This window comes from Oncorhynchus gorbuscha, linkage group LG15, assembly GCF_021184085.1.
Source record: "Oncorhynchus gorbuscha isolate QuinsamMale2020 ecotype Even-year linkage group LG15, OgorEven_v1.0, whole genome shotgun sequence".
Taxonomy (NCBI): domain Eukaryota; kingdom Metazoa; phylum Chordata; class Actinopteri; order Salmoniformes; family Salmonidae; genus Oncorhynchus; species Oncorhynchus gorbuscha.
In genome coordinates, this window is record NC_060187.1 from 85,051,555 (window position 1) to 85,074,951 (window position 23,397).

At 46.7% G+C, this 23,397-nt stretch overlaps 1 protein-coding gene across 3 annotated transcripts in view; it reads right to left on the reverse strand.

Annotated features, from left to right (window-relative positions):
• Nucleotides 1–23,397, reverse strand: part of atp2c1 (ATPase secretory pathway Ca2+ transporting 1) — a 42,420-nt gene that overhangs the window by 16,211 nt on the left and 2,812 nt on the right. The window contains exons 1-6 of one of the 3 annotated variants that reach the window (XM_046303436.1): nucleotides 14,980–15,125; nucleotides 9,434–9,538; nucleotides 9,044–9,160; nucleotides 1,045–1,134; nucleotides 823–858; nucleotides 364–425 (exon numbers count right to left, since the gene is read on the reverse strand). In XM_046303436.1, coding sequence (XP_046159392.1) covers nucleotides 364–425; nucleotides 823–858; nucleotides 1,045–1,134; nucleotides 9,044–9,160; nucleotides 9,434–9,538; nucleotides 14,980–15,021 — 452 coding nt within the window. In that variant the 5' untranslated portion in view covers nucleotides 15,022–15,125. Of the gene's footprint in view, nucleotides 1–363; nucleotides 426–822; nucleotides 859–1,044; nucleotides 1,135–9,043; nucleotides 9,161–9,433; nucleotides 9,539–14,979; nucleotides 15,126–23,397 lie in introns of those variants that run through there. The other 2 variants (XM_046303439.1, XM_046303437.1) reach the window with 2 other exon arrangements.

Sequence of the window (23,397 nt, forward strand, 5' to 3'; positions counted from 1 at the left end):
ACCACCAGCATCCAAGGGCAACAGCTTGTAGCAGCCTGGGGATATGGAAGAGAGTGTGTGTGTGTGTGAGTATTTTGAGGGGAGGGGGGGGGATCTTGTGTTTGAAGTGCAAATCTGGCCCTCTGGATCCTGTTTGAAGTGGAAATTACATCCATATCTCCATGTCCCCTTTACACTTCTTTCAGGAGGCACCAGTGCTTTCTTTATCCCATGATGTGTGCACTAAGTCTATGGGAGTGACGATGGTCCTAAGCTGCTTCCACTGTCATGTTTGACTGTCATTCCATATGTAGATACAATTAGTGATGGGTGAGTAAGAAAAACATAGCAGAGAGCATTGGGGCTGAGAGAGGCAGTGCTCACCAGTGGCATTCTGGAGGCACAAGTTTCCCCAGCTCTTCAAGGGACTTCTCGGAGCGGTATTCCTTCAGAGAAACAGAGCGAGCATAGCTGAAACAACTCTCTACGAATGTCTTTGATCAGTTCTCATGCCCCTCATAAATGATGGAACAGCAATGCATTTCCAATGTTCTCTCTACGGAGACGAGCCCCACACACACACACACACACACACACACACACACACACACACACACACACACACACACACACACACACACACACACACACACACACACACACACACACACACACACACACACACACACACACACACACACACACACACCCGTCTGTTCTGTTCCACTGTGATCTATTTGGCATCTGGCTTTGTGCTCTGAGAATACACCATGACATCTGCAGAGAAACACACTGTCACAACTAACACAGTTCACAGAGTGAAGGCAAATAAAGAAGTCTCACCTGGACAAAGGCAACTGTAACCACTATTATAATGGCCTGTCAAGGAGAAAGAGAGGGATGGGGGAGAGCGAGAGAGATATAAAATAGGTTAGCGCTTAACTCTCCATTCTCTGTAGTACACAGTCTAATCTGTTGTCAGACACATTTCTGGAGCACCATGGAATTACTCACATTACTAAATGGTATACTATAAATAACCTGTGTGGTGTTGGGGTTCCTTACCACTGTGATGCTGATGGCATCATCAAACTGGTGCATGAGCACACTGATGACAGCAGAGGCCAGTAGCAACATGATGAGAGGATCCTTAAACTGGGGGAGGGAGGGAGGGAGGGAGAGAGAGAGAGAGAATGCCATCATTGAGCTTCTGCACTGCATGATCAATACCAATGTTCCACATCTGATGTGATCCGTAGTGACTTGTGTGAGTGTGTGTGACTGAATGAGTGAGTGTGTGACTATATAGAAGAGACACAGAATAAGGGTCTCTGTACAGAGAAAGTCAGAAGACCATTCATTTGTCAAACAAGGTCCTGGAAGCTGCCGGAAGGTTGTCACACACACATAAGGTATACTGTATTCAATTCAATTCAATTCAAGGGCTTTATTGGCATGGGAAACATGTGTTAACATTGCCAAAGCAAGTGAGGTAGATAATATATAAAGTGAAATAAACAATAAAAATTAACAGTAAACATTACACATACAGAAGTTTAAAAACAATAAAGACATTACATATGTCATATTATATATATATATTTACAGTGTTTTAACAATGTACAAATGGTAAAGGACACAAGATAAAATAAATAAGCATAGATATGGGTTGTATTTACAATGGTGCGTGTTGCCCTGTATCTCAATGACACAGTAATACATTCAATGACACGGCAAACCTCCAACACATTCAGAAACTACATCTCCTCTACAGGTGAAACCTCTCTGGCAGACAGAGAGAGAGTGTAATGGCTGAATGTAGCCTGGTTCCTCTGGCAGACAGAGAGAGAGAGAGTAATGGCTGAATGTAGCCTGGTTCCTCTGGCAGACAGAGAGAGAGAGTAATGGCTGAATGTAGCCTGGTTCCTCTGGCAGACAGAGAGAGAGACAGAGACACAGAGAGAGACAGAGAGAGTGTAATGGCTGAATGTAGCCTGGTTCCTCTGGCAGACAGAGAGAGAGACAGAGCGAGAGAGAGATTAATGGCTGAATGTAGCCTGGTTCCTCTGGCAGACAGAGAGAGAGACAGAGCGAGAGAGAGATTAATGGCTGAATGTAGCCTGGTTCCTCTGGCAGACAGAGAGAGAGACAGAGACACAGAGAGAGACAGAGAGAGTGTAATGGCTGAATGTAGCCTGGTTCCTCTCTGGTTTCTTCCTAGGATCCTGCCTTTTTAGGGAGCGTTTCCTAGCCACCACGCTTCTACATCTGCATTGCTTGATGTTTGGGGTTTTAGGCTGACTTTAGAGGCGAGGGGAGACTGACTAATCTACAAATCACCTTGCATCATAAATATCTACTTAATATTATTTGCAGATCAGCCAGTCGGTCACAATTGACCCATTATACATCATGGCTTTGATGCTCTCAAATACGGCCACTGACTGCACAGTGGGAGGACAGGTCCAATCTGTCATGTCTGGGCAAGACACTAATTAGCCAGCCAATGGTGCTGTCGCTCCCTTTGCCAGGATAATTGAGGCGGCATGGCGAGCAGACAAAGCGCTGAGTCTACAGTAATTGTGTTTAATACTTACATAGGGGTTCAAAACAGATAGGAGTGACAGTGTTTGATTAAAGGCCTCCAGAGCCCTGGTTACTTCTGAAAGGAACAAGATCAGATAGGAGTGACAGTGTTTGATTAAAGGCCTCCAGAGCCCTGGTTACTTCTGAAAGGAACAAGATCAGATAGGAGTGACCGTGTTTGATTAAAGGCCCCCAGAGCCCTGGTTTTCTGGTTACTTCTGACAGGAACAAGATCAGATAGGAGTGACCGTGTTTGATTAAAGGCCTCCAGAGCCCTGGTTTTCGCGTTACTTCTGACAGGAACAAGATCAGATAGGAGTGACAGTGTTTGATTAAAGGTCTCCAGAGCCCTGGTTTCCTCGTTACTTCTGACAGGAACAAGATCAGATAGGAGTGACAGTGTTTGATTAAAGGCCTCCAGACCCCTGGTTACTTCTGACAGGAACAAGATCAGGTAGGAGTGACAGTGTTTGATTAAAGGCCTCCAGAGCCCTGGTTACTTCTGACAGGAACAAGATCAGGTAGGAGTGACAGTGTTTGATTAAAGGCCTCCAGAGCCCTGGTTACTTCTGACAGGAACAAGATCAGATAGGAGTGACCGTGTTTGATTAAAGGCCTCCAGAGCCCTGGTTTACTGGTTACTTCTGACAGGAACAAGATCAGATAGGAGTGACCGTGTTTGATTAAAGGCCTCCAGAGCCCTGGTTTCCTGGTTACTTCTGACAGGAACAAGATCAGATAGGAGTGACAGTGTTTGATTAAAGGCCTCCAGAGCCCTGGTTACTTCTGACAGGAACAAGATCAGATAGGAGTGACCGTGTTTGATTAAAGGCCTCCAGACCCCTGGTTACTTCTGAAAGGAACAAGATCAGATAGGAGTGACCGTGTTTGATTAAAGGTCTCCAGAGCCCTGGTTTCCGCGTTACTTCTGACAGGAACAAGATCAGATAGGAGTGACCGTGTTTGATTAAAAGAGCCCTCAGATAGGAGTGACCGTGTTTGATTAAAGGCCTCCAGAGCCCTGGTTTCCTCGTTACTTCTGACAGGAACAAGATCAGATAGGAGTGACAGTGTTTGATTAAAGGCCTCCAGAGCCCTGGTTTCCTCGTTACTTCTGACAAGAATAAGATCCCCCTATAGGCCCATTACCTTCCTAAATGCTGACATCACACTCTGGGACTTATCCTGTACACACAATTACCTCTGTAGTCAGTAGGGCTCCCTGTAGTCTAGCATGTGGAATTCAACTGCTCTGCAGTTACTTGTCTGTTCTGCCTTTCACATGAATTAACACAAGGACATCACAGTCTTTGACCATGTATGTACCCACTGTCGGCCTCTCAGAGAGATGGATTCAACACCACTATGTACCCACTGTCGGCCTCTCAGAGAGATGGATTCAACACCACTATGTACCCACTGTCGGCCTCTCAGAGAGATGGATTCAACACCACTATGTACCCACTGTCGGCCTCTCAGAGAGATGGATTCAACACCACTATGTACCCACTGTCGGCCTCTCAGAGAGATGGATTCAACACCACTATGTACCCACTGTCGGCCTCTCAGAGAGATGGATTCATTTACATTACATTTACACTTAAGTCATTTAGGCGCTCTTAGAGATGGATTCAAATTGGTGCATTCACTTATGACATCCAGTGGGACAGTCAGCAATAGTGCATCTAAAACTTAAAGGGGGGTGGGGATTACAAGCCTATCCTAGGTATTCCTTAAAGAGGTGGGGTTTCAGGTGTCTCCGGACTGGTGATTGACCCGCTGTCCTGGCGTCGTGAGGGAGTTTGTTCCACCATTGGGGGCCAGGGCAGCGAACAGTTTTGACTGGGCTGAGCACTGTCAGCCTCCTCAGTGGTAGGGAGGCAACAGGCCAGAGGTGGATGTACCCACTTGTTTGGGTGTAGGGCCTCTCAGAGCCTGGAGGTACTGATGCCGTTCCCCTCACAGCAGGCAAGCACCATGGTCTTGTGGCGGATGCGAGCCAACTGGAAGCCAGTGGAGAGAATGGAGGAGCGGGGTGACGTGAGAGAATGGATTCAACACCAATAGGTGGATGAGTGAAGGGGTTTAATGGCACAGGCAGGGAGCCCAGCCAACAGCAGTGAGTAAATGCCTGGATTCACGCCACACCACTTTATCTTTTGGGATCTCAGAATGGATTCAAACCACTCTGTACCCACTGTCGGCCTCTCAGAGATGGATTCAACACCACTATGTACCCACTGTCAGCCTCTCAAAGGGATGGATTCAACACCACTATGCACCCACTGTCGGCCTCTCAGAGAGATGGATTCAACACCACTATGTACCCACTGTCAGCCTCTCAGAGAGATGGATTCAACACCACTATGTACCCACTGTCGGCCTCTCAGAGAGATTGATTCAACACCACTATGTACCCACTGTCGGCCTCTCAGAGAGATGGATTCAACACCAATAGGTACAGTGCTTTTTAGAGCGCAGTCTGATAACAGTGATAAATTACTCTTCACGCCACCAGTTTATCTTTTGGGATGCTAAAAATGGATGAAAATCTGTAGCGGCAACGAGGTGCAGCAACGGGGGAGATAATGATGATGATGCCAAACTAAAGCCTTGTGCTGCTTTCTCACTTTGCTGCTAAAAATACTTGTGAGAAGATCACACACACACACAACATTTGGATCTGAGCTGATAATGGTATCATCCAAGAGACAATGGAGAGATGGAGCTGATGGTGGGATCCTCCAGGAGACAGGGAGAGATGGAGCTGATGGTGGGATCCTCCAGGAGACAGGGAGAGATGGAGCTGATGGTGGGATCCTCCAGGAGACAGGGAGAGATGGGGCTGATGGTGGGGTCCTCCAGGAGACAGGGAGAGATGGAGCTGATGGTGGGATCCTCCAGGAGACAGGGAGAGACAGAGCTGAGCTGATGGTGGGATCCTCCAGGAGACAGGGAGAGACAGGGAGAGATGGAGCTGATGGTGGGATCCTCCAGGAGACAGGGAGAGATGGAGCTGATGGTGGGGTCCTCCAGGAGACAGGGAGAGATGGAGCTGATGGTGGGATCCTCCAGGAGACAGGGAGAGATGGAGCTGATGGTGGGATCCTCCAGGAGACAGGGAGAGATGGGGCTGATGGTGGGGTCCTCCAGGAGACAGGGAGAGATGGAGCTGATGGTGGGATCCTCCAGGAGACAGGGAGAGACAGAGCTGAGCTGATGGTGGGATCCTCCAGGAGACAGGGAGAGACAGGGAGAGATGGAGCTGATGGTGGGATCCTCCAGGAGACAGGGAGAGATGGAGCTGATGGTGGGGTCCTCCAGGAGACAGGGAGAGACAGAGCTGACGGTGGGATCCTCCAGGAGACAGGGAGCGATGGAGCTGACGGTGGGATCCTCCAGGAGACAGGGAGAGATGGAGCTGACGGTGGGATCCTCCAGGAGAAAGGGAGTGAGGGAGCTGAGCTGATGGTGGGATCCTCCAGGAGACAGGGGAGACAGGGAGAGATGGAGCTGATGGTGGGATCCTCCAGGAGACAGGGAGAGATGGAGCTGATGGTGGGATCCTCCAGGAGACAGGGAGAGATGGAGCTGATGGTGGGATCCTCCAGGAGACAGGGAGAGATGGAACTGATGGTGGGATCCTCCAGGAGAAAGGGAGTGAGGGAGCTGAGCTGATGGTGGGATCCTCCAGGAGACAGGGGAGACAGGGAGAGATGGAGCTGATGGTGGGATCCTCCAGGAGACAGGGGAGACAGGGAGAGATGGAGCTGATGGTGGGATCCTCCAGGAGACAGGGAGAGATGGAACTGATGGTGGGATCCTCCAGGAGACAGGGAGAGACGGAGCTGATGGTGGGATCCTCCAGGAGACAGGGAGAGACGGAGCTGATGGTGGGATCCTCCAGGAGACAGGGAGAGACAGAGCTGAGCTGATGGTGGGAGCCTCCAGGAGACAGGGAGAGATTGAGCTGATGGTGGGATCCTCCAGGAGACAGGGAGAGATGGAGCTGATGGTGGGGTCCTCCAGGAGACAGGGAGAGATGGAGCTGATGGTGGGGTCCTCCAGGAGACAGGGAGAGATGGAACTGATGGTGGGATCCTCCAGGAGACAGGGAGAGATGGAACTGATGGTGGGATCCTCCAGGAGACAGGGAGAGATGGAACTGATGGTGGGATCCTCCAGGAGACAGGGAGAGACGGAGCTGATGGTGGGATCCTCCAGGAGACAGGGAGAGATGGAGCTGATGGTGGGATCCTCCAGGAGACAGGGAGTGAGGGAGCTGAGCTGATGGTGGGATCCTCCAGGAGAAAGGGAGAGATGGAGCTGAGCTGATGGTGGGATCCTCCAGGAGAAAGGGAGAGATGGAGCTGAGCTGATGGTGGGATCCTCCAGGAGAAAGGGAGAGATGGAGCTGAGCTGATGGTGGGATCCTCCAGGAGAAAGGGAGAGATGGAGCTGAGCTGATGGTGGGATCCTCCAGGAGAAACGGAGAGATGGAGCTGAGCTGATGGTGGGACCTGCCTGACTGGCACAGCCCAAACTAGTAACAGATTAAAGACCCGAATGCTTGTAGCTCTTCACTCAGTGTGTGTGTGTGTGTGTGTGTGTGTGTGTGTGTGTGTGTGTGTGTGTGTGTGTGTGTGTGTGTGTGTGTGTGTGTGTGTGTGTGTGTGTGTGTGTGTGTGTGTGTGTGTGTGTGTGTGTGTGTGTGTGTGTGTGTGTGTGTGTGTGTGTGTGTGTGTGTGTGTGTGTGTGTGTCAATACTGCTTATGACAGATTTCACATATACACACGAACAAATTAGCTAGCTCTGGTAGTTGAGTAACTCAGTAAAGGCATGTCAGGCCTCAAGCCATAACACAGAGGAGGAATCTGATCTGACAACAGAGGAGGAATCTGATCTGACAACAGAGGAGTCAGGGGAGTGGGGGAATGGCACCCTCCCAAGTCAGACGATAGGGAGGGATGAATACAATAGTGGTGAATGAATACCCTGATTAATATTCTAGATAATTGTTCTATGTAATCTTGAGTAGTGCCCTGTACTGGGCAGTACTGCCTTTCTATGGACGCTGACCCTGTCACCTAGGGGAGTTAGGTTTGGGTCTTAAGCAATTTGGGACAAATGGTGTTAAATACCATAAAATATGGAATGGAGAACGGAAAATGGTGCTACTGATAACCAGATCAGAGGCTGTTCTGGTTCAATCTGGCTAGATCCAAAGTGCCTCTGTAATTATGATCAGTACTTAAAAAAAAAAAAAAATATATATATATATATATATATATATATATATATTTTTTTTTTAAGGATTTCCCCCCTGCAATTTAAACCAACCAAAGCTCCGAAGTACAGCAATGGTTCATGGCATAATTATGTATTTTTCTATATGTTTCCATGGCAACAGGAGGGTGCATCTCACGTCAACCACGTGATGAGTAAGTGGCTGATCTTTCATCTTCAGCAGGGTGTCAAAGGGGGTGAAACCAAGAAGGAACAGAGAGAGGGGATGTGAGAGGGGAGCGGGAGAGAGAGACGGGGAGAGAGAGCGGGTGGGGGGGTAGCGAGAGAGAGGGGGAGAAAGGAGGGGGGTAATGAGAGAGAGGGGGGCGCGAGAGAGAGGGCGCGAGAGAGTGAGAGAGGAGAGGGGGGGGGGCAGAATCCCTCATTCTCTTCATCTCTCAGTGTGAAGGAGAAAAACAGCCTCTCAGGGCGGCAGCTCTATATTTATCCGACCGCTCATCACTTTGCTTCTGGCCATGGAAGACAGAAACCAGGCAGAATAGAGCGGCCCAGTTTTTCCTCCTCTTCTCTCCCTCCCTCCCTCCTACCCCAGAGGACACTGGGAGCTTTTGTCCTTGCAAAAGAAGTCAAGAGCAATCCAGGAGCGGGGCGGAGGAGGACAGCAGGTGATCTGTGATATTTCACATGTACTAAACACTACAGCATGTAGGGAGCTGCTTCTGAAACCTGAATCCCTACTGCAGCTTCGGCACTCGCTGGAAATGTCTTGTCAGTGGTGGGATGCTGTGCTAGGACTCCTGTAACAAAGCCAGGATGTATCAGGTGTGAGGGTGTTCCCCTTTCTGCTTATTTAGGCTTCACACACATGTACTACAACGCTATAATAACGGTATGAATTTCAGCTTTTGGTAGCTTCCCTTCACTCTCCAGGGAGTTGTACTTTTTCAGCTCGACAAGGGATTTGTAGTTCTATCCTTCACTCTCCAGGGAGTTGTACTTTTTCAGCTTGATGTTGACAAGGGATTTGTAGTTCTATCCTTCACTCTCCAGGGAGTTGTACTTTTTCAGCTTGATGTTGACAAGGGATTTGTAGTTCTATCCTTCACTCTCCAGGGAGTTGTACTTTTTCAGCTTGATGTTGACAAGGGATTTGTAGTTCTATCCTTCACTCTCCAGGGAGTTGTACTTTTTCAGCTTGACAAGGGATTTGTAGTTCTATCTGCCACTCACCTGGGAGATGTACTTCCTCCAGAGAGGCTCCTCCTCATTGATGTCGAACTCATTCCAGCCATGGTAGGCACGGCGACGGGTGACCTCACTGTGGGTCAGGCCGTACTGCAGGTCAGCCTGAGGGAAGGAGCATGGTTACCAACAACAACGGTGTCAGGTGACTAGCGTGTGATGATGAGATGAGGGGCTCACCCTTCAGTGTGCTGGTGCTGTTTGTCAGTTCAGTGATGCTGACTAGGCCTAACTTGTGTCACCTAGCTATCTTAAGATGGATGCACTAACTAAGTCGCCTGGATAAGAGTGTCTGCTAAACGACTCAAATGTCTATGCACTAATGGTAATGGAATAAAATGTTAGTAAATTGTACATTTTTCACTGTGCCATACGTACCTGCAGGACACACGTTACTTCGTTCACTGGTAATTCGCTGGCTTTTTTTGAAGTTAGTACTGGAACCATGGTCTCATCTTCACATTGGGGTTGTCTCTCAGAAAGCTGCAACAGACAGACAATAACATTAGGAGAAACAAGACATATCCATTATCCTTGTATATAGCCCCGGTATTGGTATTTTATCGTGTTACTATTTTCTTTAGTTTATTTAGCTCATTTTTCTTACTTTTTAAAAACTCTGCATTGTTAGTGAAAGGCTGGTAAGTAAGCATTTCACAGTAAAGTCTACATCTGTTGTATTGCACATGTGACAAACAATTTGATTTGATTTAACACAATCCAAAATGTAATCCCTTGCATATTTAGTGTAGTCCAGGCAGCATGATGCTAAAACTACACCCACAGAGACTAGATGGTAGCCCTTCTCATCACGCCATAGCCTTTGCTATATCATAGCTTGAAGATGAAGGCTGTACTTCGCTCCACTATGCTGATGTTCTGCCATTAGGTCAGATGTTCTACTGAACCCCAGGTTCACCAGGCAGCCAAACAATATCACTCATACGATGTCACCGAGATCAGGCATACCAGGACTAAGGCACAAACATGTTTCATGACAATCAACAAAACAGCTTTTTTGTGATCGTTTTTTCAATAGACAAAATAAGCATGCTGGGAAAAAGAGTACTTCACAACAATGTACCATGTGCCAACTGGTTGCAATGCAGAGCTAGGTTATCTAATCCATCAACTGAGGTCCAGCAAAAGGCAGTCTGCTGTGCTCCCTATGCCAACATAAGACAGTCAACACCTGTGGTTACTCGTCAGCCCTCCTCAAACAAACCATCTCACTCTGTTACCGTAGAGAGGATTGTAGGCAGGCGATGACACAGTAACCGTATGACAGGCAGGGGGATGAATGACCTGTTCTGTGCCTCTTCATCTCCCCCGGCCGCACCTCCTGGTCCTGCCCGTAACATCTACTGCTAAAAAGGTATCCAACCAACATCTGTCTGTGTGTCTCACAACTTCCCCAGAACAACCAAAATCCCTCTCCTTCTCCTCCCTCGCCTGGTATCTTCCCACTCCTTCTCCTCCCTCGCCTGGTGTCTTCCCACTCCTTCTCCTCCCTCGCCTGGTGTCTTCCCACTCCTTCTCCTCCCTCGCCTGGTGTCTTCCCACTCCTTCTCCTCCCTCGCCTGGTGTCTTCCCACTCCTTCTCCTCCCTCGCCTGGTGTCTTCCCACTCCTTCTCCTCCCTCCTCCCCACTCCTCGCCTGGTGTCTTCCCACTCCTTCTCCTCCCTCGCCTGGTGTCTTCCCACTCCTTCTCCTCCCTCGCCTGGTGTCTTCCCACTCCTTCTCCTCCCTCGCCTGGTGTCTTCCCACTCCTTCTCCTCCCTCGCCTGGTGTCTTCCCACTCATTCTCCTCCCTCGCCTGGTGTCTTCCCACTCCTTCTCCTCCCTCGCCTGGGGTCTTCCCACTCCTTCTCCTCCCTCGCCTGGTGTCTTCCCTCTCCTCTCCGCCATTCAGATGAGACAAAGTATCTTACATAAGTAAGGAGGCTGGAGAGTGTTCTGTTAGCCTGAGAGGATTCCATCTAATTAAGAGTGACAAGAGCTTAAACCTGGATCAGATTCTCTGTCTGTCTCCCCTCATCTTCACTCCCTCATCCCCTTCTCCCCCCCCCCTCACTCCACTTGGTGTAGAATAATGAATGAAAAGGTCACACTTCTTTCTGTGGAACTGAAGAGCTCTAGAAGAAAAGCTGTAGAGAAGGAGAGGGCCTAGAGGCATGGAGGAGTGAATGAGTAGAGAAGCCTCGCTCCTCCTCTCCTCGTCCTTCCTCTCTCTTTACCATCTTCCAACCGCTCTTTACTGCTCTCTCTCTTTAGTCTTCCCCCTACTCAGGTTCTGACAAGAGGCAGAGATTCCCACTCTACAGGGTTACTCATTTCCTGGCCAGCCAGATAGGCCTACAGGTCTTCCAAACAAGTTGTGTTCTCATCTATAGATTTAGAATAATGAGGCAAGTCAACAACCTACTGCTCGATCAATCAAAAAAAAAAAAAAAAAAAACATTTATTTATTTTACACAGAAAGACACTATAGTTAGCTAAATGAAGAGATTAAGTGTCCTTCTTATACCAGGGGAACATCCCCAGAAAGGGTTTGCATTCACTTGGTGTAATATAACAGACACATACAATTGAATACACCCTAACACACACACAATAATCTCCAATAGTGCTGAGCGATGTCTTTTAAACAATTAATTGACCTGTCTTTTTTTTCTGTGAGCTCAATGCACACATTGCACAATTTCTCTAGAGATGAATCAGATCCAAGTCTGAACCGTGCGATGTAATAGGGGGTTGTAGTTTCCCACAGGCCAATATTCTACATAGTTTAGAGCATAAAACATGGTAATTAACTACAATGACCATAATCCATTGCTCATCTTCTTGTCCGGTCTGTGTATATTTTACGCCTGCTACAGGAGAAGAATGCACTATATAGAGAGCCGCTGTTGCATCGCGAGGTATCATCTAAGTGATTGATAGTTGATAGTCAGCAGTCATTAAAGTATGTCTTGTTTACTTTGAATAACTACTCAAATATCTCTATAGAGATGAGATGACTTGGAATGAAATAATAAAGTCCTCAAATAAAAAAAAGTGTAATATACACTAATATTTTATTAAAGTAAAGTGTTGTGAATAACTGATAAGCAGTAATGGAGTCACTAAAATCACGGGCCTTTTATTAATTGTTTTATTCTGTGTTACAGCATTTCAACCCACATAATGCATAGTGTATTTAATATTGTTTAAAAAATTATTATTTATTTAAAATCAAACCGAAATCGAACAGACCTCAAAAAGCACTAATCACTCAGCACTACTCTCCAACCCTGTTCCTGGACAGCTACCCTCCTGTAGGCAGTGGCAAGTTGATACCGTGAGAAAGGGGCTTTGAAAGAAAGATGAGGGTGGTGATAGTACTAGGTTACTGCTGTACGCTGACTCACCTTCCCCTATGCTCACTACCAGCTTCTTAGTGTAAACACAGAGTCAAATCAAACACAAATGGAGCTATAGGTCAGCATTCCTACTCTCGCTTCAGAACAACTGTGATTAGGAAGACAACGGAGGAAGGGTTTTCCCTACTACAATTTGATCACAAGTTAATTCATCCACTCCATCCTGTGTCCCTGACTGTGTCAATCCATCACATTTCACTCCACATCTCCTTGTCAATCCATCTTGTTGGAGACACCTGCCTTAAACTAACCCTACATGGACACCGTGACAGACTAACCCTACGGACACCGTGACAGACTAACCCCACGGACACAGTGACAGACTAACCCTACGGACACCGTGACAGACTAACCCTACATGGACACCGTGACAGACTAACCCTACATGGACACCGTGACAGACTAACCCTACATGGACACCGTGACAGACTAACCCTACATGGACACCGTGACAGACTAACCCTACATGGACACCGTGACAGACTAACCCTACATGGACACCGTGACAGACTAACCCTACATGGACACCGTGACAGACTAACCCTACATGGACACCGTGACAGACTAACCCTACATGGACACCGTGACAGACTAACCCTACATGGACACCGTGACAGACTAACCCTACATGGACACCGTGACAGACTAACCCTACATGGACACCGTGACAGACTAACCCTACATGGACACCGTGACAGACTAACCCTACGGACACCGTGACAGACTAACCCTACGGACACCGTGACAGACTAACCCTACGGACACCGTGACAGACTAACCCTACGGACACCGTGACAGACTAACCCTACGGACACCGTGACAGACTAACCCTACGGACACCGTGACAGACTAACCCTACGGACACCGTGACAGACTAACCCTACGGACACCGTGACAGACTAACCCTACGGACACCGTGACAGACTAACCCTACGGACACCGTGACAGACTAACCCTACGGACACCGTGACAGACTAACCCTACGGACACCGTGACAGACTAACCCTACGGACACCGTGACAGACTAACCCTACGGACACCGTGACAGACTAACCCTACGGACACCGTGACAGACTAACCCTACGGACACCGTGACAGACTAACCCTACGGACACCGTGACAGACTAACCCTACGGACACCGTGACAGACTAACCCTACGGACACAGTGACAGACTAACCCTACATGGACACAGTGACAGACTAACCCTACGGACACAGTGACAGACTAACCCTACGGACACCGTGACAGACTAACCCGGACACCGTGACAGACTAACCCTACGGACACCATGACAGACTAACCCTACGGACACAGTGACAGACTAACCCTACATGGACACAGTGACAGACTAACCCTACATGGACACAGTGACAGACTAACCCTACGGACACAGTGACAGACTAACCCTACGGACACAGTGACAGACTAACCCTACGGACACAGTGACAGACTAACCCTACGGACACAGTGACAGACTAACCCTACATGGACACAGTGACAGACTAACCCTACATGGACACAGTGACAGACTAACCCTACATGGACACAGTGACAGACTAACCCTACATGGACACAGTGACAGACTAACCCTACATGGACACAGTGACAGACTAACCCTACATGGACACAGTGACAGACTAACCCTACATGGACACAGTGACAGACTAACCCTACATGGACACAGTGACAGACTAACCCTACATGGACACAGTGACAGACTAACCCTACATGGACACAGTGACAGACTAACCCTACATGGACACAGTGACAGACTAACCCTACATGGACACAGTGCAACAACAGTGCTGTTAATTTGACTAAACTTTCTAACCCATTGGCAAAACGCATTTATGCTATGTTACCACCAAGCAAACAAAGAGAACTCAGTAACCTAGCCCACAGAGAACTAAACACACAGATGCAATCTGTCACACACACTCACACGGTGTTGGGTCCAGGTCCATTACAGGACCAAGCAGGCCAGGGTTCAAATGCATAGAGTATTTAAATATTTGTATTTAAAAATAAAATGTGTCTGTGTATTTGAGTATTTTCAAATACATGCCCAAACATCAAGTTTATTTACAAATGCATTCTAATATTCAAATACTTGTATTTTCAAAGAGAAAATATCTAAATACTTACAAAATGTCTTTGAAATAAGGCCTTATTGAAATAGCCTAAATGTTATTTAAACCCTGGTCTGTTTACAGTAGTGCATTCATCACATGGTCGCTAGGTGAGAGAACAACACACTACAGGTGTTGTGTCCTGGTCCAGGTCGGTCATTATCTTTGTAAATCAGGCTGCTACCTGTCAATATAAACAGGTTGAGTGGCTGAATCACAGTCTGGGGAATCTGTTTCTCCCTCTTTCTCAAGCAAACAAAGAGAAAATCAGTGGCCTATCATACAGAGAACCAAACACACAGCTGCAAATTGTCTCACACACACCCTCTCTCACAAAAAGACAGGCTAGATTTGAAAGACTGCCACATACTATTATACGTGTAGTTACCGGGTCCGGGTCCTGGACGGCCATTATCGTTGTAGATCAGGCTGCTGTCAATATCAACAGGTTGACTGGATTAATTAGTTTGTCTCTCTCTCTCTCAAGCTAATAAGAGGCAATAGGTACAATCTGAGTAATGTGCTTCCACAGGGTCTGATCTGAACATGGTCAACACACGCCTACTTTAACACACACCTACTGAGTAGCCATAGGGGAGGAGGAGCACCAGGATCAAAGAGGAGCAATCAGCTCAAATATGGAAAGGAGAGATGAGATCAAACAAGACCTGTTGAGAGGTCAATGGAAAGGAGAGATGAGATCAAACAAGACCTGTTGAGAGGTCAATGGAAAGGAGAGATGAGATCAAACAAGACCTGTTGAGAGGTCAATGAGAGGTCAATGGAAAGGAGAGATGAGATCAAACAAGACCTGTTGAGAGGTCAATGGAAAGGAGAGATGAGATCAAACAAGACCTGTTGAGAGGTCAATGGAAAGGAGAGATGAGATCAAACAAGACCTGTTGAGAGGTCAATGGAAAGGAGAGATGAGATCAAACAAGAGAGGTCAATGGAAAGGAGAGATGAGATCAAACAAGACATTGTGAGAGGTCAATGGAAACACCACACGAATGCAATAGAGTTCAAGAGATGGCCAGGAGTTTTTGGAACACTACAGGAATCGAGCTGGGCGATACGGACAAAAATCCATATCGCAATAAATTGCCCTGAATTGATGAGATAACGATAAATAGAATAATAGGTTTATGACATTTAAAAAAAAGATATACTAGTTTGATGGTTGTAGCCATCAATTGTCCCATTAACAATCACCCATATTAGTAAACTGACTTCATTTCAAACTTCAAATGTTTCTAGTATAGGCTCGTAAATGAACAATATCAGCAAAATGCCTGCGGTAAAGTGATCGGTGTTGATCATTTTTGGTTTACCGTCCCAGCTCTATACTGGAATGTTTTGTACTAAAAGATACAAATATTATTATCTGACTTTGTCCAGACGTTCCAGGTAGAGAGAAGGAGTGTGCAGAGAATATTTCAATAACAGCTAGCCAGGCTAAGATGCTGTGCTTTCATAGTGACTCAGCAAAACATAGAAGCCATGCCAATGAACAAACAAAGAATGCTCTTTGCACCGACAAGAGGGCTGCTGGGGACTGTCACTGTTACTTGTGGGTAAGTCTGCAGTCAAGACAGAAGAGGAGACAGAGATTGGAAAATTCCTACAAATCGCATGACTTCCACTTGTTTCCACTTAGAACAATGCTAGATGCTAGAAGTCGACCGATTATGCTTTTTCAACGCCGATACCGATTATTGGAGGACCAAAAAAGCCGATACCGATTAAATCGACCTGTTTGTTTATTTAATTTATTTATAATAATGACAATTACAACAATACTGAATTAACACTTATTTTAACTTCATATAACACATCAATAAAATCACTTTAGCCTCAAATAAATAATGAAACATGTTCAATTTGGTTTAAATAATGCAAAAACAAAGTGTTGGAGAAGAAAGTCATATGTGCCATGTAAAAAAGCTAACGTTTAAGTTCCTTGCTCAGAACATGAGAACATATGAAAGTTGGTGGTTCCTTTTAACATGAGACTAATAATATATATTAATAATATAATATTAATATAGTATTTATAGGACTATTTCTCGATACCATTTGTATTTCATATACCTTTGACTATTGGATCTTCTTATAGGCACTATAGTATTGCCAGTGTAACAATATAGTTTCTGTCCCTCTCCTCGCCCCTGCCTGGGCTCGAACCAGGAACACATAGACAACAGCCACACTCGAAGCATCGTTACCCATCGCTCCACAAAAGCCGCGGGGGGAATAACTACTCCAAATCTAAAAGCGAGTGACGTTTGAAACGGTATTAGTGCAGACCCAGCTAACTATCCATTTCACATGGGTTACACCAGCCATCAGGCTGATAGGTTTGAAGTCATAAACAGCGCTGTGCTTGCGAAGAGCTGCTGGCAAAACGCACCAAAGTGCTGTTTGAATGAATGATTACGGGCCTGCTGCTGCTCAGTCAGACTGCTCTATCAAATCAGACTTAATTATAACATAATAACACACAGAAATACGAGCCTTTGGTCATTAATATGGTCGAATCCGGAAACTATCATTTCGAAAACAAAACATTTATTATTTCAGTGAAATACGGAACCGTTCGGTTGGCATCCCTAAGTCTAAATATTCTTGTTACATTGCACAACCTTCAATGTTATGTCATAATTACGTAAAACTCTGGCAAATTAGTTTGCAATGAGCCAGGCAGCCCAAACTGTTGACTATACCCTGACTCCGCATGCAATGAACGCAAGAGAAATGACTAGGCAAGTCAGTTAACCCACCGTTCCTAGGCAGTCATTGAAAATAAGAATGGGTTCTTAACTGACTTGCCTAGTTAAATAAAGGTATATAAAAAAATATATATATCGGAAATCGGAGCCCAAAAATACAGATTTCCGATTGTTATGAAAACTTGAAATCGTCCATTCCAATTCAAATCGGTCGACCTCTACTAGATGCTATTGTTAAAAAAACACAATAACATGGGCCTTATAACATTTACCGTCACATCAGTGTGAATAATGCTGTGTGCCAGCTGATGGGTGTGCCAGGTAAGCAGGCAAACAATGGAGATTGTAGCCTAACTCTTCAGCCTATGAAAGAGCTCACCTTGCAGGTCATTCTTAAGGATTTGCAAAGAAAAAAACATTTCATCCAACATTTTCTACATAGCAAAACACTCCTATACACAACACAGGGGCACAAAGAGAAACTGTTGAAAATGACTAGAATCATTAATGTTCTGACCTTGCAATACAGAGGCAGGGACTCAGGTGCCCTTAAGAAAGGCCTTATTATGTGTTTCTACAATGTGTTCAGAGGGGCCATTGTTGAACAAGACAACAGCGAGTGAGATACGCAACCTGACAAGGGTTTCAGGAAAAAGCCCACCCATTACCTACTGTAGGAAGTCGCTGGCTTCAGCCTACCCATTACCTACCGTAGGAAGTCGTTGGCTTCAGCCTACCCATTACCTACCGTAGGAAGTCGTTGGCTTCAGCCTACCCATTACCTACCGTAGGAAGTCGCTGGCTTCAGCCTACCCATTACCTACCGTAGGAAGTCGCTGGCTTCAGCCTACCCATTACCTACCCTAGGAAGTCGCTGGCTTCAGCCTACCCATTACCTACCGTAGGAAGTCGCTGGCTTCAGCCTACCCATTACCTACCGTAGGAAGTCGCTGGCTTCAGCCTACCCATTACCTACCGTAGGAAGTCGCTGGCTTCAGCCTACCCATTACCTACCGTAGGAAGTCGCTGGCTTCAGCCTACCCATTATCTACTGTAGGAAGTCGCTGCCTTCAGCCCACCCATTATCTACTGTAGGAAGTTGCTGGCATCAGCCTACCCATTACCTAAAGTAGGAAGTTGCTGGCATCAGCCTACCCATTATCTACTGTAGGAAGTCACTGAAGTAGTTGAGCGGCCTTTCAGGTTATGTTGATATAGGCCTCGTTTTACTGTGGATATAGATACCTTTGTACCTGTTTCCTCCAGCATCTTCACAAGGTCCTTTGCTGTTGTTCTGGGATTGATTTGCACTTTTCACACCAAAGTACATTCACCTCTCGGAGACAGAACGCATCTCCTTCCTGAGAGGTATGACAGCTACGTGGTCCCATGGTGTTAATACTTGTGTACTATTGTTTGTACACAAGTCAACTTAGTGTATGTAAACTTCTGACCCACTGGAATTGTGATACAGTGAATTATAAGTGAAATAATCTGTCTGTAAACAATTGTTGGAAAAATTACTTGTGTCATGCACAAAAACTACAGTTTGTTAACAAGAAATTTGTGGAGTGGTTGAAAAACAAGTTTTAATGACTCCAGCTAAAGTGTATGTAAATTTCCGACTTCAACTGTAGGTATTCGGTATAAACATGCAATCTAACCATGTGTAGAACAGAAACAGGTGATGACAAATGTTGATCTGTGGTGCAAATTATCACCGTCTGCTTGAGGGGGCATGAAAATAGTGTGCTGCTGAATCTAGTTAGGTTAATAATAGAACGTGGGCTATCTTGGACACTGGGCAGGGTCTGCTGGTCCAGTGTATAGACTCAATGCCTGAGGGCCAGATAAATGATTAGACCACAGACCTTGCAATACAGAGGCAGGGACTCAGGTGCCCTTATGAAAGGCCTTATTATGTCCTTCTACAATGTGTTCAGAGGGGCCATTGTTGAACAAGACAACAGCGAGTGAAATACGCAACCTGACAAGGGTTTCAGGAAAAAGCCCACCCATTACCTACTGTAGGAAGTCGTTGGCTTCAGCCTACCCATTACCTACCGTAGGAAGTCGCTGGCTTCAGCCTACCCATTACCTACCGTAGGAAGTCGCTGGCTTCGGCCTACCCATTACCTACCGTAGGAAGTCGCTGGCTTCAGCCTACCCATTACCTACCGTAGGAAGTCGCTGGCTTCAGCCTACCCATTACCTACCGTAGGAAGTCGCTGGCTTCAGCCTACCCATTACCTACCGTAGGAAGTCGCTGGCTTCAGCCTACCCATTACCTACCGTAGGAAGTCGCTGGCTTCAGCCTACCCATTACCTACCGTAGGAAGTCGCTGGCTTCAGCCTACCCATTACCTACCGTAGGAAGTCGCTGGCTTCAGCCTACCCATTACCTACCGTATTGGCTTCAGCCTACCCATTACCTACCGTAGGAAGTCGCTGGCTTCAGCCTACCCATTACCTACCGTAGGAAGTCGCTGGCTTCAGCCTACCCATTACCTACTGTAGGAAGTCGCTGGCTTCAGCCTACCCATTACCTACTGTAGGAAGTCGCTAGCTTCAGCCTACCCATTACCTACTGTAGGAAGTCGCTGGCTTCAGCCTACCCATTACCTACTGTAGGAAGTCGCTGGCTTCAGCCTAACCATTACCTACTGTAGGAAGTCGCTGGCTTCAGCCTAACCATTACCTACTGTAGGAAGTCGCTGGCTTCAGCCTACCCATTGCCTACTGTAGGTAATGGTCGCTGGCTTCAGCCTACCCATTACCTACTGTAGGAAGTCGCTGGCTTCAGCCTACCCATTACCTACTGTAGGGGGCATGAAAATAGTGTGCTGCTGAATCTAGTTAGGTTAATAATAGAACGTGGGCTATTTGCTGGTCCAGTGTATAGACTCAATGCCTGAGGGCCAGATAAATGATTGGACCACAGGCTATTACCGTCCTTCTCTCACCCTGGGATTTACTGGCATGGGGGGGAGGGTTGGGCGGCGGAAAAAAATAAAGAAAGGCAAATTGGGCCTCTATTACCAGAATGCTAACAAAATTTGCACAAAATAATAGCGAAATCACAGATGCTGTTAGCTAAATGTTAACGAATGAAAACAAACAAACTACTTGCGAAGACAGGCAAATCCAGCTCATAATGCTATACAAGCATAGCCCAGAACGTTTTGATTTCTGGCAGAAAGACATAAGATATCAGATGGCAAACATTTAATAGTGAATTGTAGTGTAAATTCATCTCATGTGCGCTGCAGAAGAGAGACTGATAGATATAGAACACATTGACCTGCTTCCTCCCATTGTGTTATTTACAAGCAAACACATGACTGGCTCAACTGTTCTGGGGAACTACGGTAAGCTTCATAATGTTAAATAATGTGACAGCTGAAATGAAGAATGCAATCGGCTTTATCTCCTAATGTACTGCACAAGTTGACTGCAGGTATTAACTTAAAAAGTAGCTACAAACATTAAATTGTTTTGAAAACTTCATGTGGCAATTTTCAAATACCATGGTATAAAGTACAGTGCATTCGGAAATACACCGTAGGGATGGTGCCAGGTTTCCTCCAGACATGACGCTTGGCATTCAGGTCAAATAGTGCAATCTTAAGTTTCATCATGAACTAAGAGTCCTTTAGGTGCTGCCATGTGCCTTTTACTGAGGAGTGGCTTCCGTCTAGCCATTCTACCATAAAAGTCGATTGGTGGAATGCTGCAGAGATGGTTGTCCTTCTGGAACATTCTCCCATCTCTACAGAAGAACCCTGGAGCTCTGTCAGAGTGACAACTGGGTTCTTGGTCACCTCCCTGGCCACTGTGTTCTTGGGGACCTTCAAAACTGCAGACATTTTTGGTACCCTTCCCCAGATCTGTGCCAAGATGCTATCCTGTCTCAAAGCTCTACGGACAATTCCTTCGACCTCATGGCTTGGTTTTTGCTCTGACATACACTGTCAACTGTGGGACTCTATACAGACCGGTTTATGCCTTTACAAATCATGTCCAATCAATTTAATTTATCACAGGTGGACTCCAATCAAGGTGTAGAAAGATCTCAAGGCTGATCAATGGAAACAGGTCGCACCCGAGGTCAATTTCGAGTCTCAGTGCAAAGGGTCTGAATACCTATGTAAATAAGGGAAGGTTGAAATGTTTTACACATTTGCAAAATGTTCAAAAAAACTGTTTTTGCTTTGTCGTTACGGGGTATTGTGTGTCCATTGATGAGGATTTTAATTTAAATTTAATCCATTTTATAATAAGGCTGTAACATAACGTGGAAAAAGGCAAAGTCAAGAACGCACTGTATATACGGTAACCCACCAAAGCCTAACACAAGTTCTAGGTGCTGCTGTCTGGAACAAGGGGTCTGGAACAGAGGTGGGTTTATTAAAAGGCCACAGTGAGTGACAGCAGTCAGGCTGGGAAAGAGAAAGACAGGACTGGTAATAGAGACATGTCAGTCCACAAGGGAGTGGCAGAAAAAGAACAGAGAGAGAGGAGGGAGGGGTACTGTGATTAGACAGGTGGTAAGGGGTGGATTGAAGGATTGTGAGAGTGAGGATAAAGCTGTACAATTTAAGCTCTAAAGACAGAGGCACAGGGAGAGAAGATGGACAGAGAGAGATGTGGTGAGCGCAAGAGAGGGGAAGAGGGACAGTGAGAGCGATAGAATATGGTGGGCCTGGGGAGGTGAGAGAAAAATAGAACGAGGACAGCGAGAGAGCGAGGACAGACAGAAGAGCAAAGAGAGCGAGGACAGACAACAGAGCAAAGAGAGCGAGGACAGACAACAGAGCAAAGAGAGAGAGGACAGACAACAGAGCAAAGAGAGCGAGGACAGACAACAGAGCAAAGAGAGCGAGGACAGACAACAGAGCAAAGAGAGCGAGGACAGACAACAGAGCAAAGAGAGCGAGGACAGAGAACAGAGCAAAGAGAGCGAGGACAAACAGAAGAGCAAAGAGAGCGAGGACAGACAGAAGAGCAAAGAGAGGACAGACAACAGAGCAAAGAGAGCAGGACAGACAACAGAGCAAGGACAGACAACAGAGCAAAGAGAGCACAGAAACAGAGCAAAGAGAGCAAGGACAGAGGAAAGAGAGCAGACAGACAACAGAGCAAAGAGAGCAGGACAGAGAACAGAGCAAAGAGAGCGAGGACAGAGAACAGAGCAAAGAGAAAGAGCGAGGACAGAGAACAGAGCAAAGACAGAGAACAGAGCAAAGACAGGACAGAGAACAGAGCAAAGAGAGCGAGGACAGAGAACAGAGCAAAGAGAGCGAGGACAGAGAACAGAGCAAAGAGAGCGAGGACAGACAACAGAGCAAAGAGAGCAGGACAGAGAGCAAAGAGAGACGAGGACAGAGGACAGAGAACAGAGCAAAGAGAGCGAGGACAGACAACAGAGCAAAGAGAGCGAGACAGAGAACAGAGCAAAGAGAGCAACAGACAACAGAGCAAAGAGAGCGAGGACAGAGAACAGAGCAAAGAGAGCGAGGACAGAGAACAGAGCAAAGAGAGCGAGGACAGAGAACAGAGCAAAGAGAGCGAGGACAGACAACAGAGCAAAGAGAGCGAGGACAGACAACAGAGCAAAGAGAGCGAGGACAGACAACAGAGCAAAGAGAGCGAGGACAGACAACAGAGCAAAGAGAGCGAGGACAGAGAACAGAGCAAAGAGAGCGAGGACAGAGAACAGAGCAAAGAGAGCGAGGACAGAGAACAGAGCAAAGAGAGCGAGGACAGAGAACAGAGCAAAGAGAGCGAGGACAGACAGAGCAAAGAGAGCGAGGACAGACAGAGCAAAGAGAGCGAGGACAGACAGAGCAAAGAGAGCGAGGACAGACAGAGCAAAGAGAGCGAGGACAGACAGAGCAGAAAGAGAGCGAGGACAGACAGAGCAAAGAGAGCGAGGACAGACAGAGCAAAGAGAGCGAGGACAGACAGAGCAAAGAGAGCGAGGACAGACAGAGCAAAGAGAGCGAGGACAGACAGAGCAAAGAGAGCGAGGACAGAGAGCAAAAAGAGGGAGGGGGCTT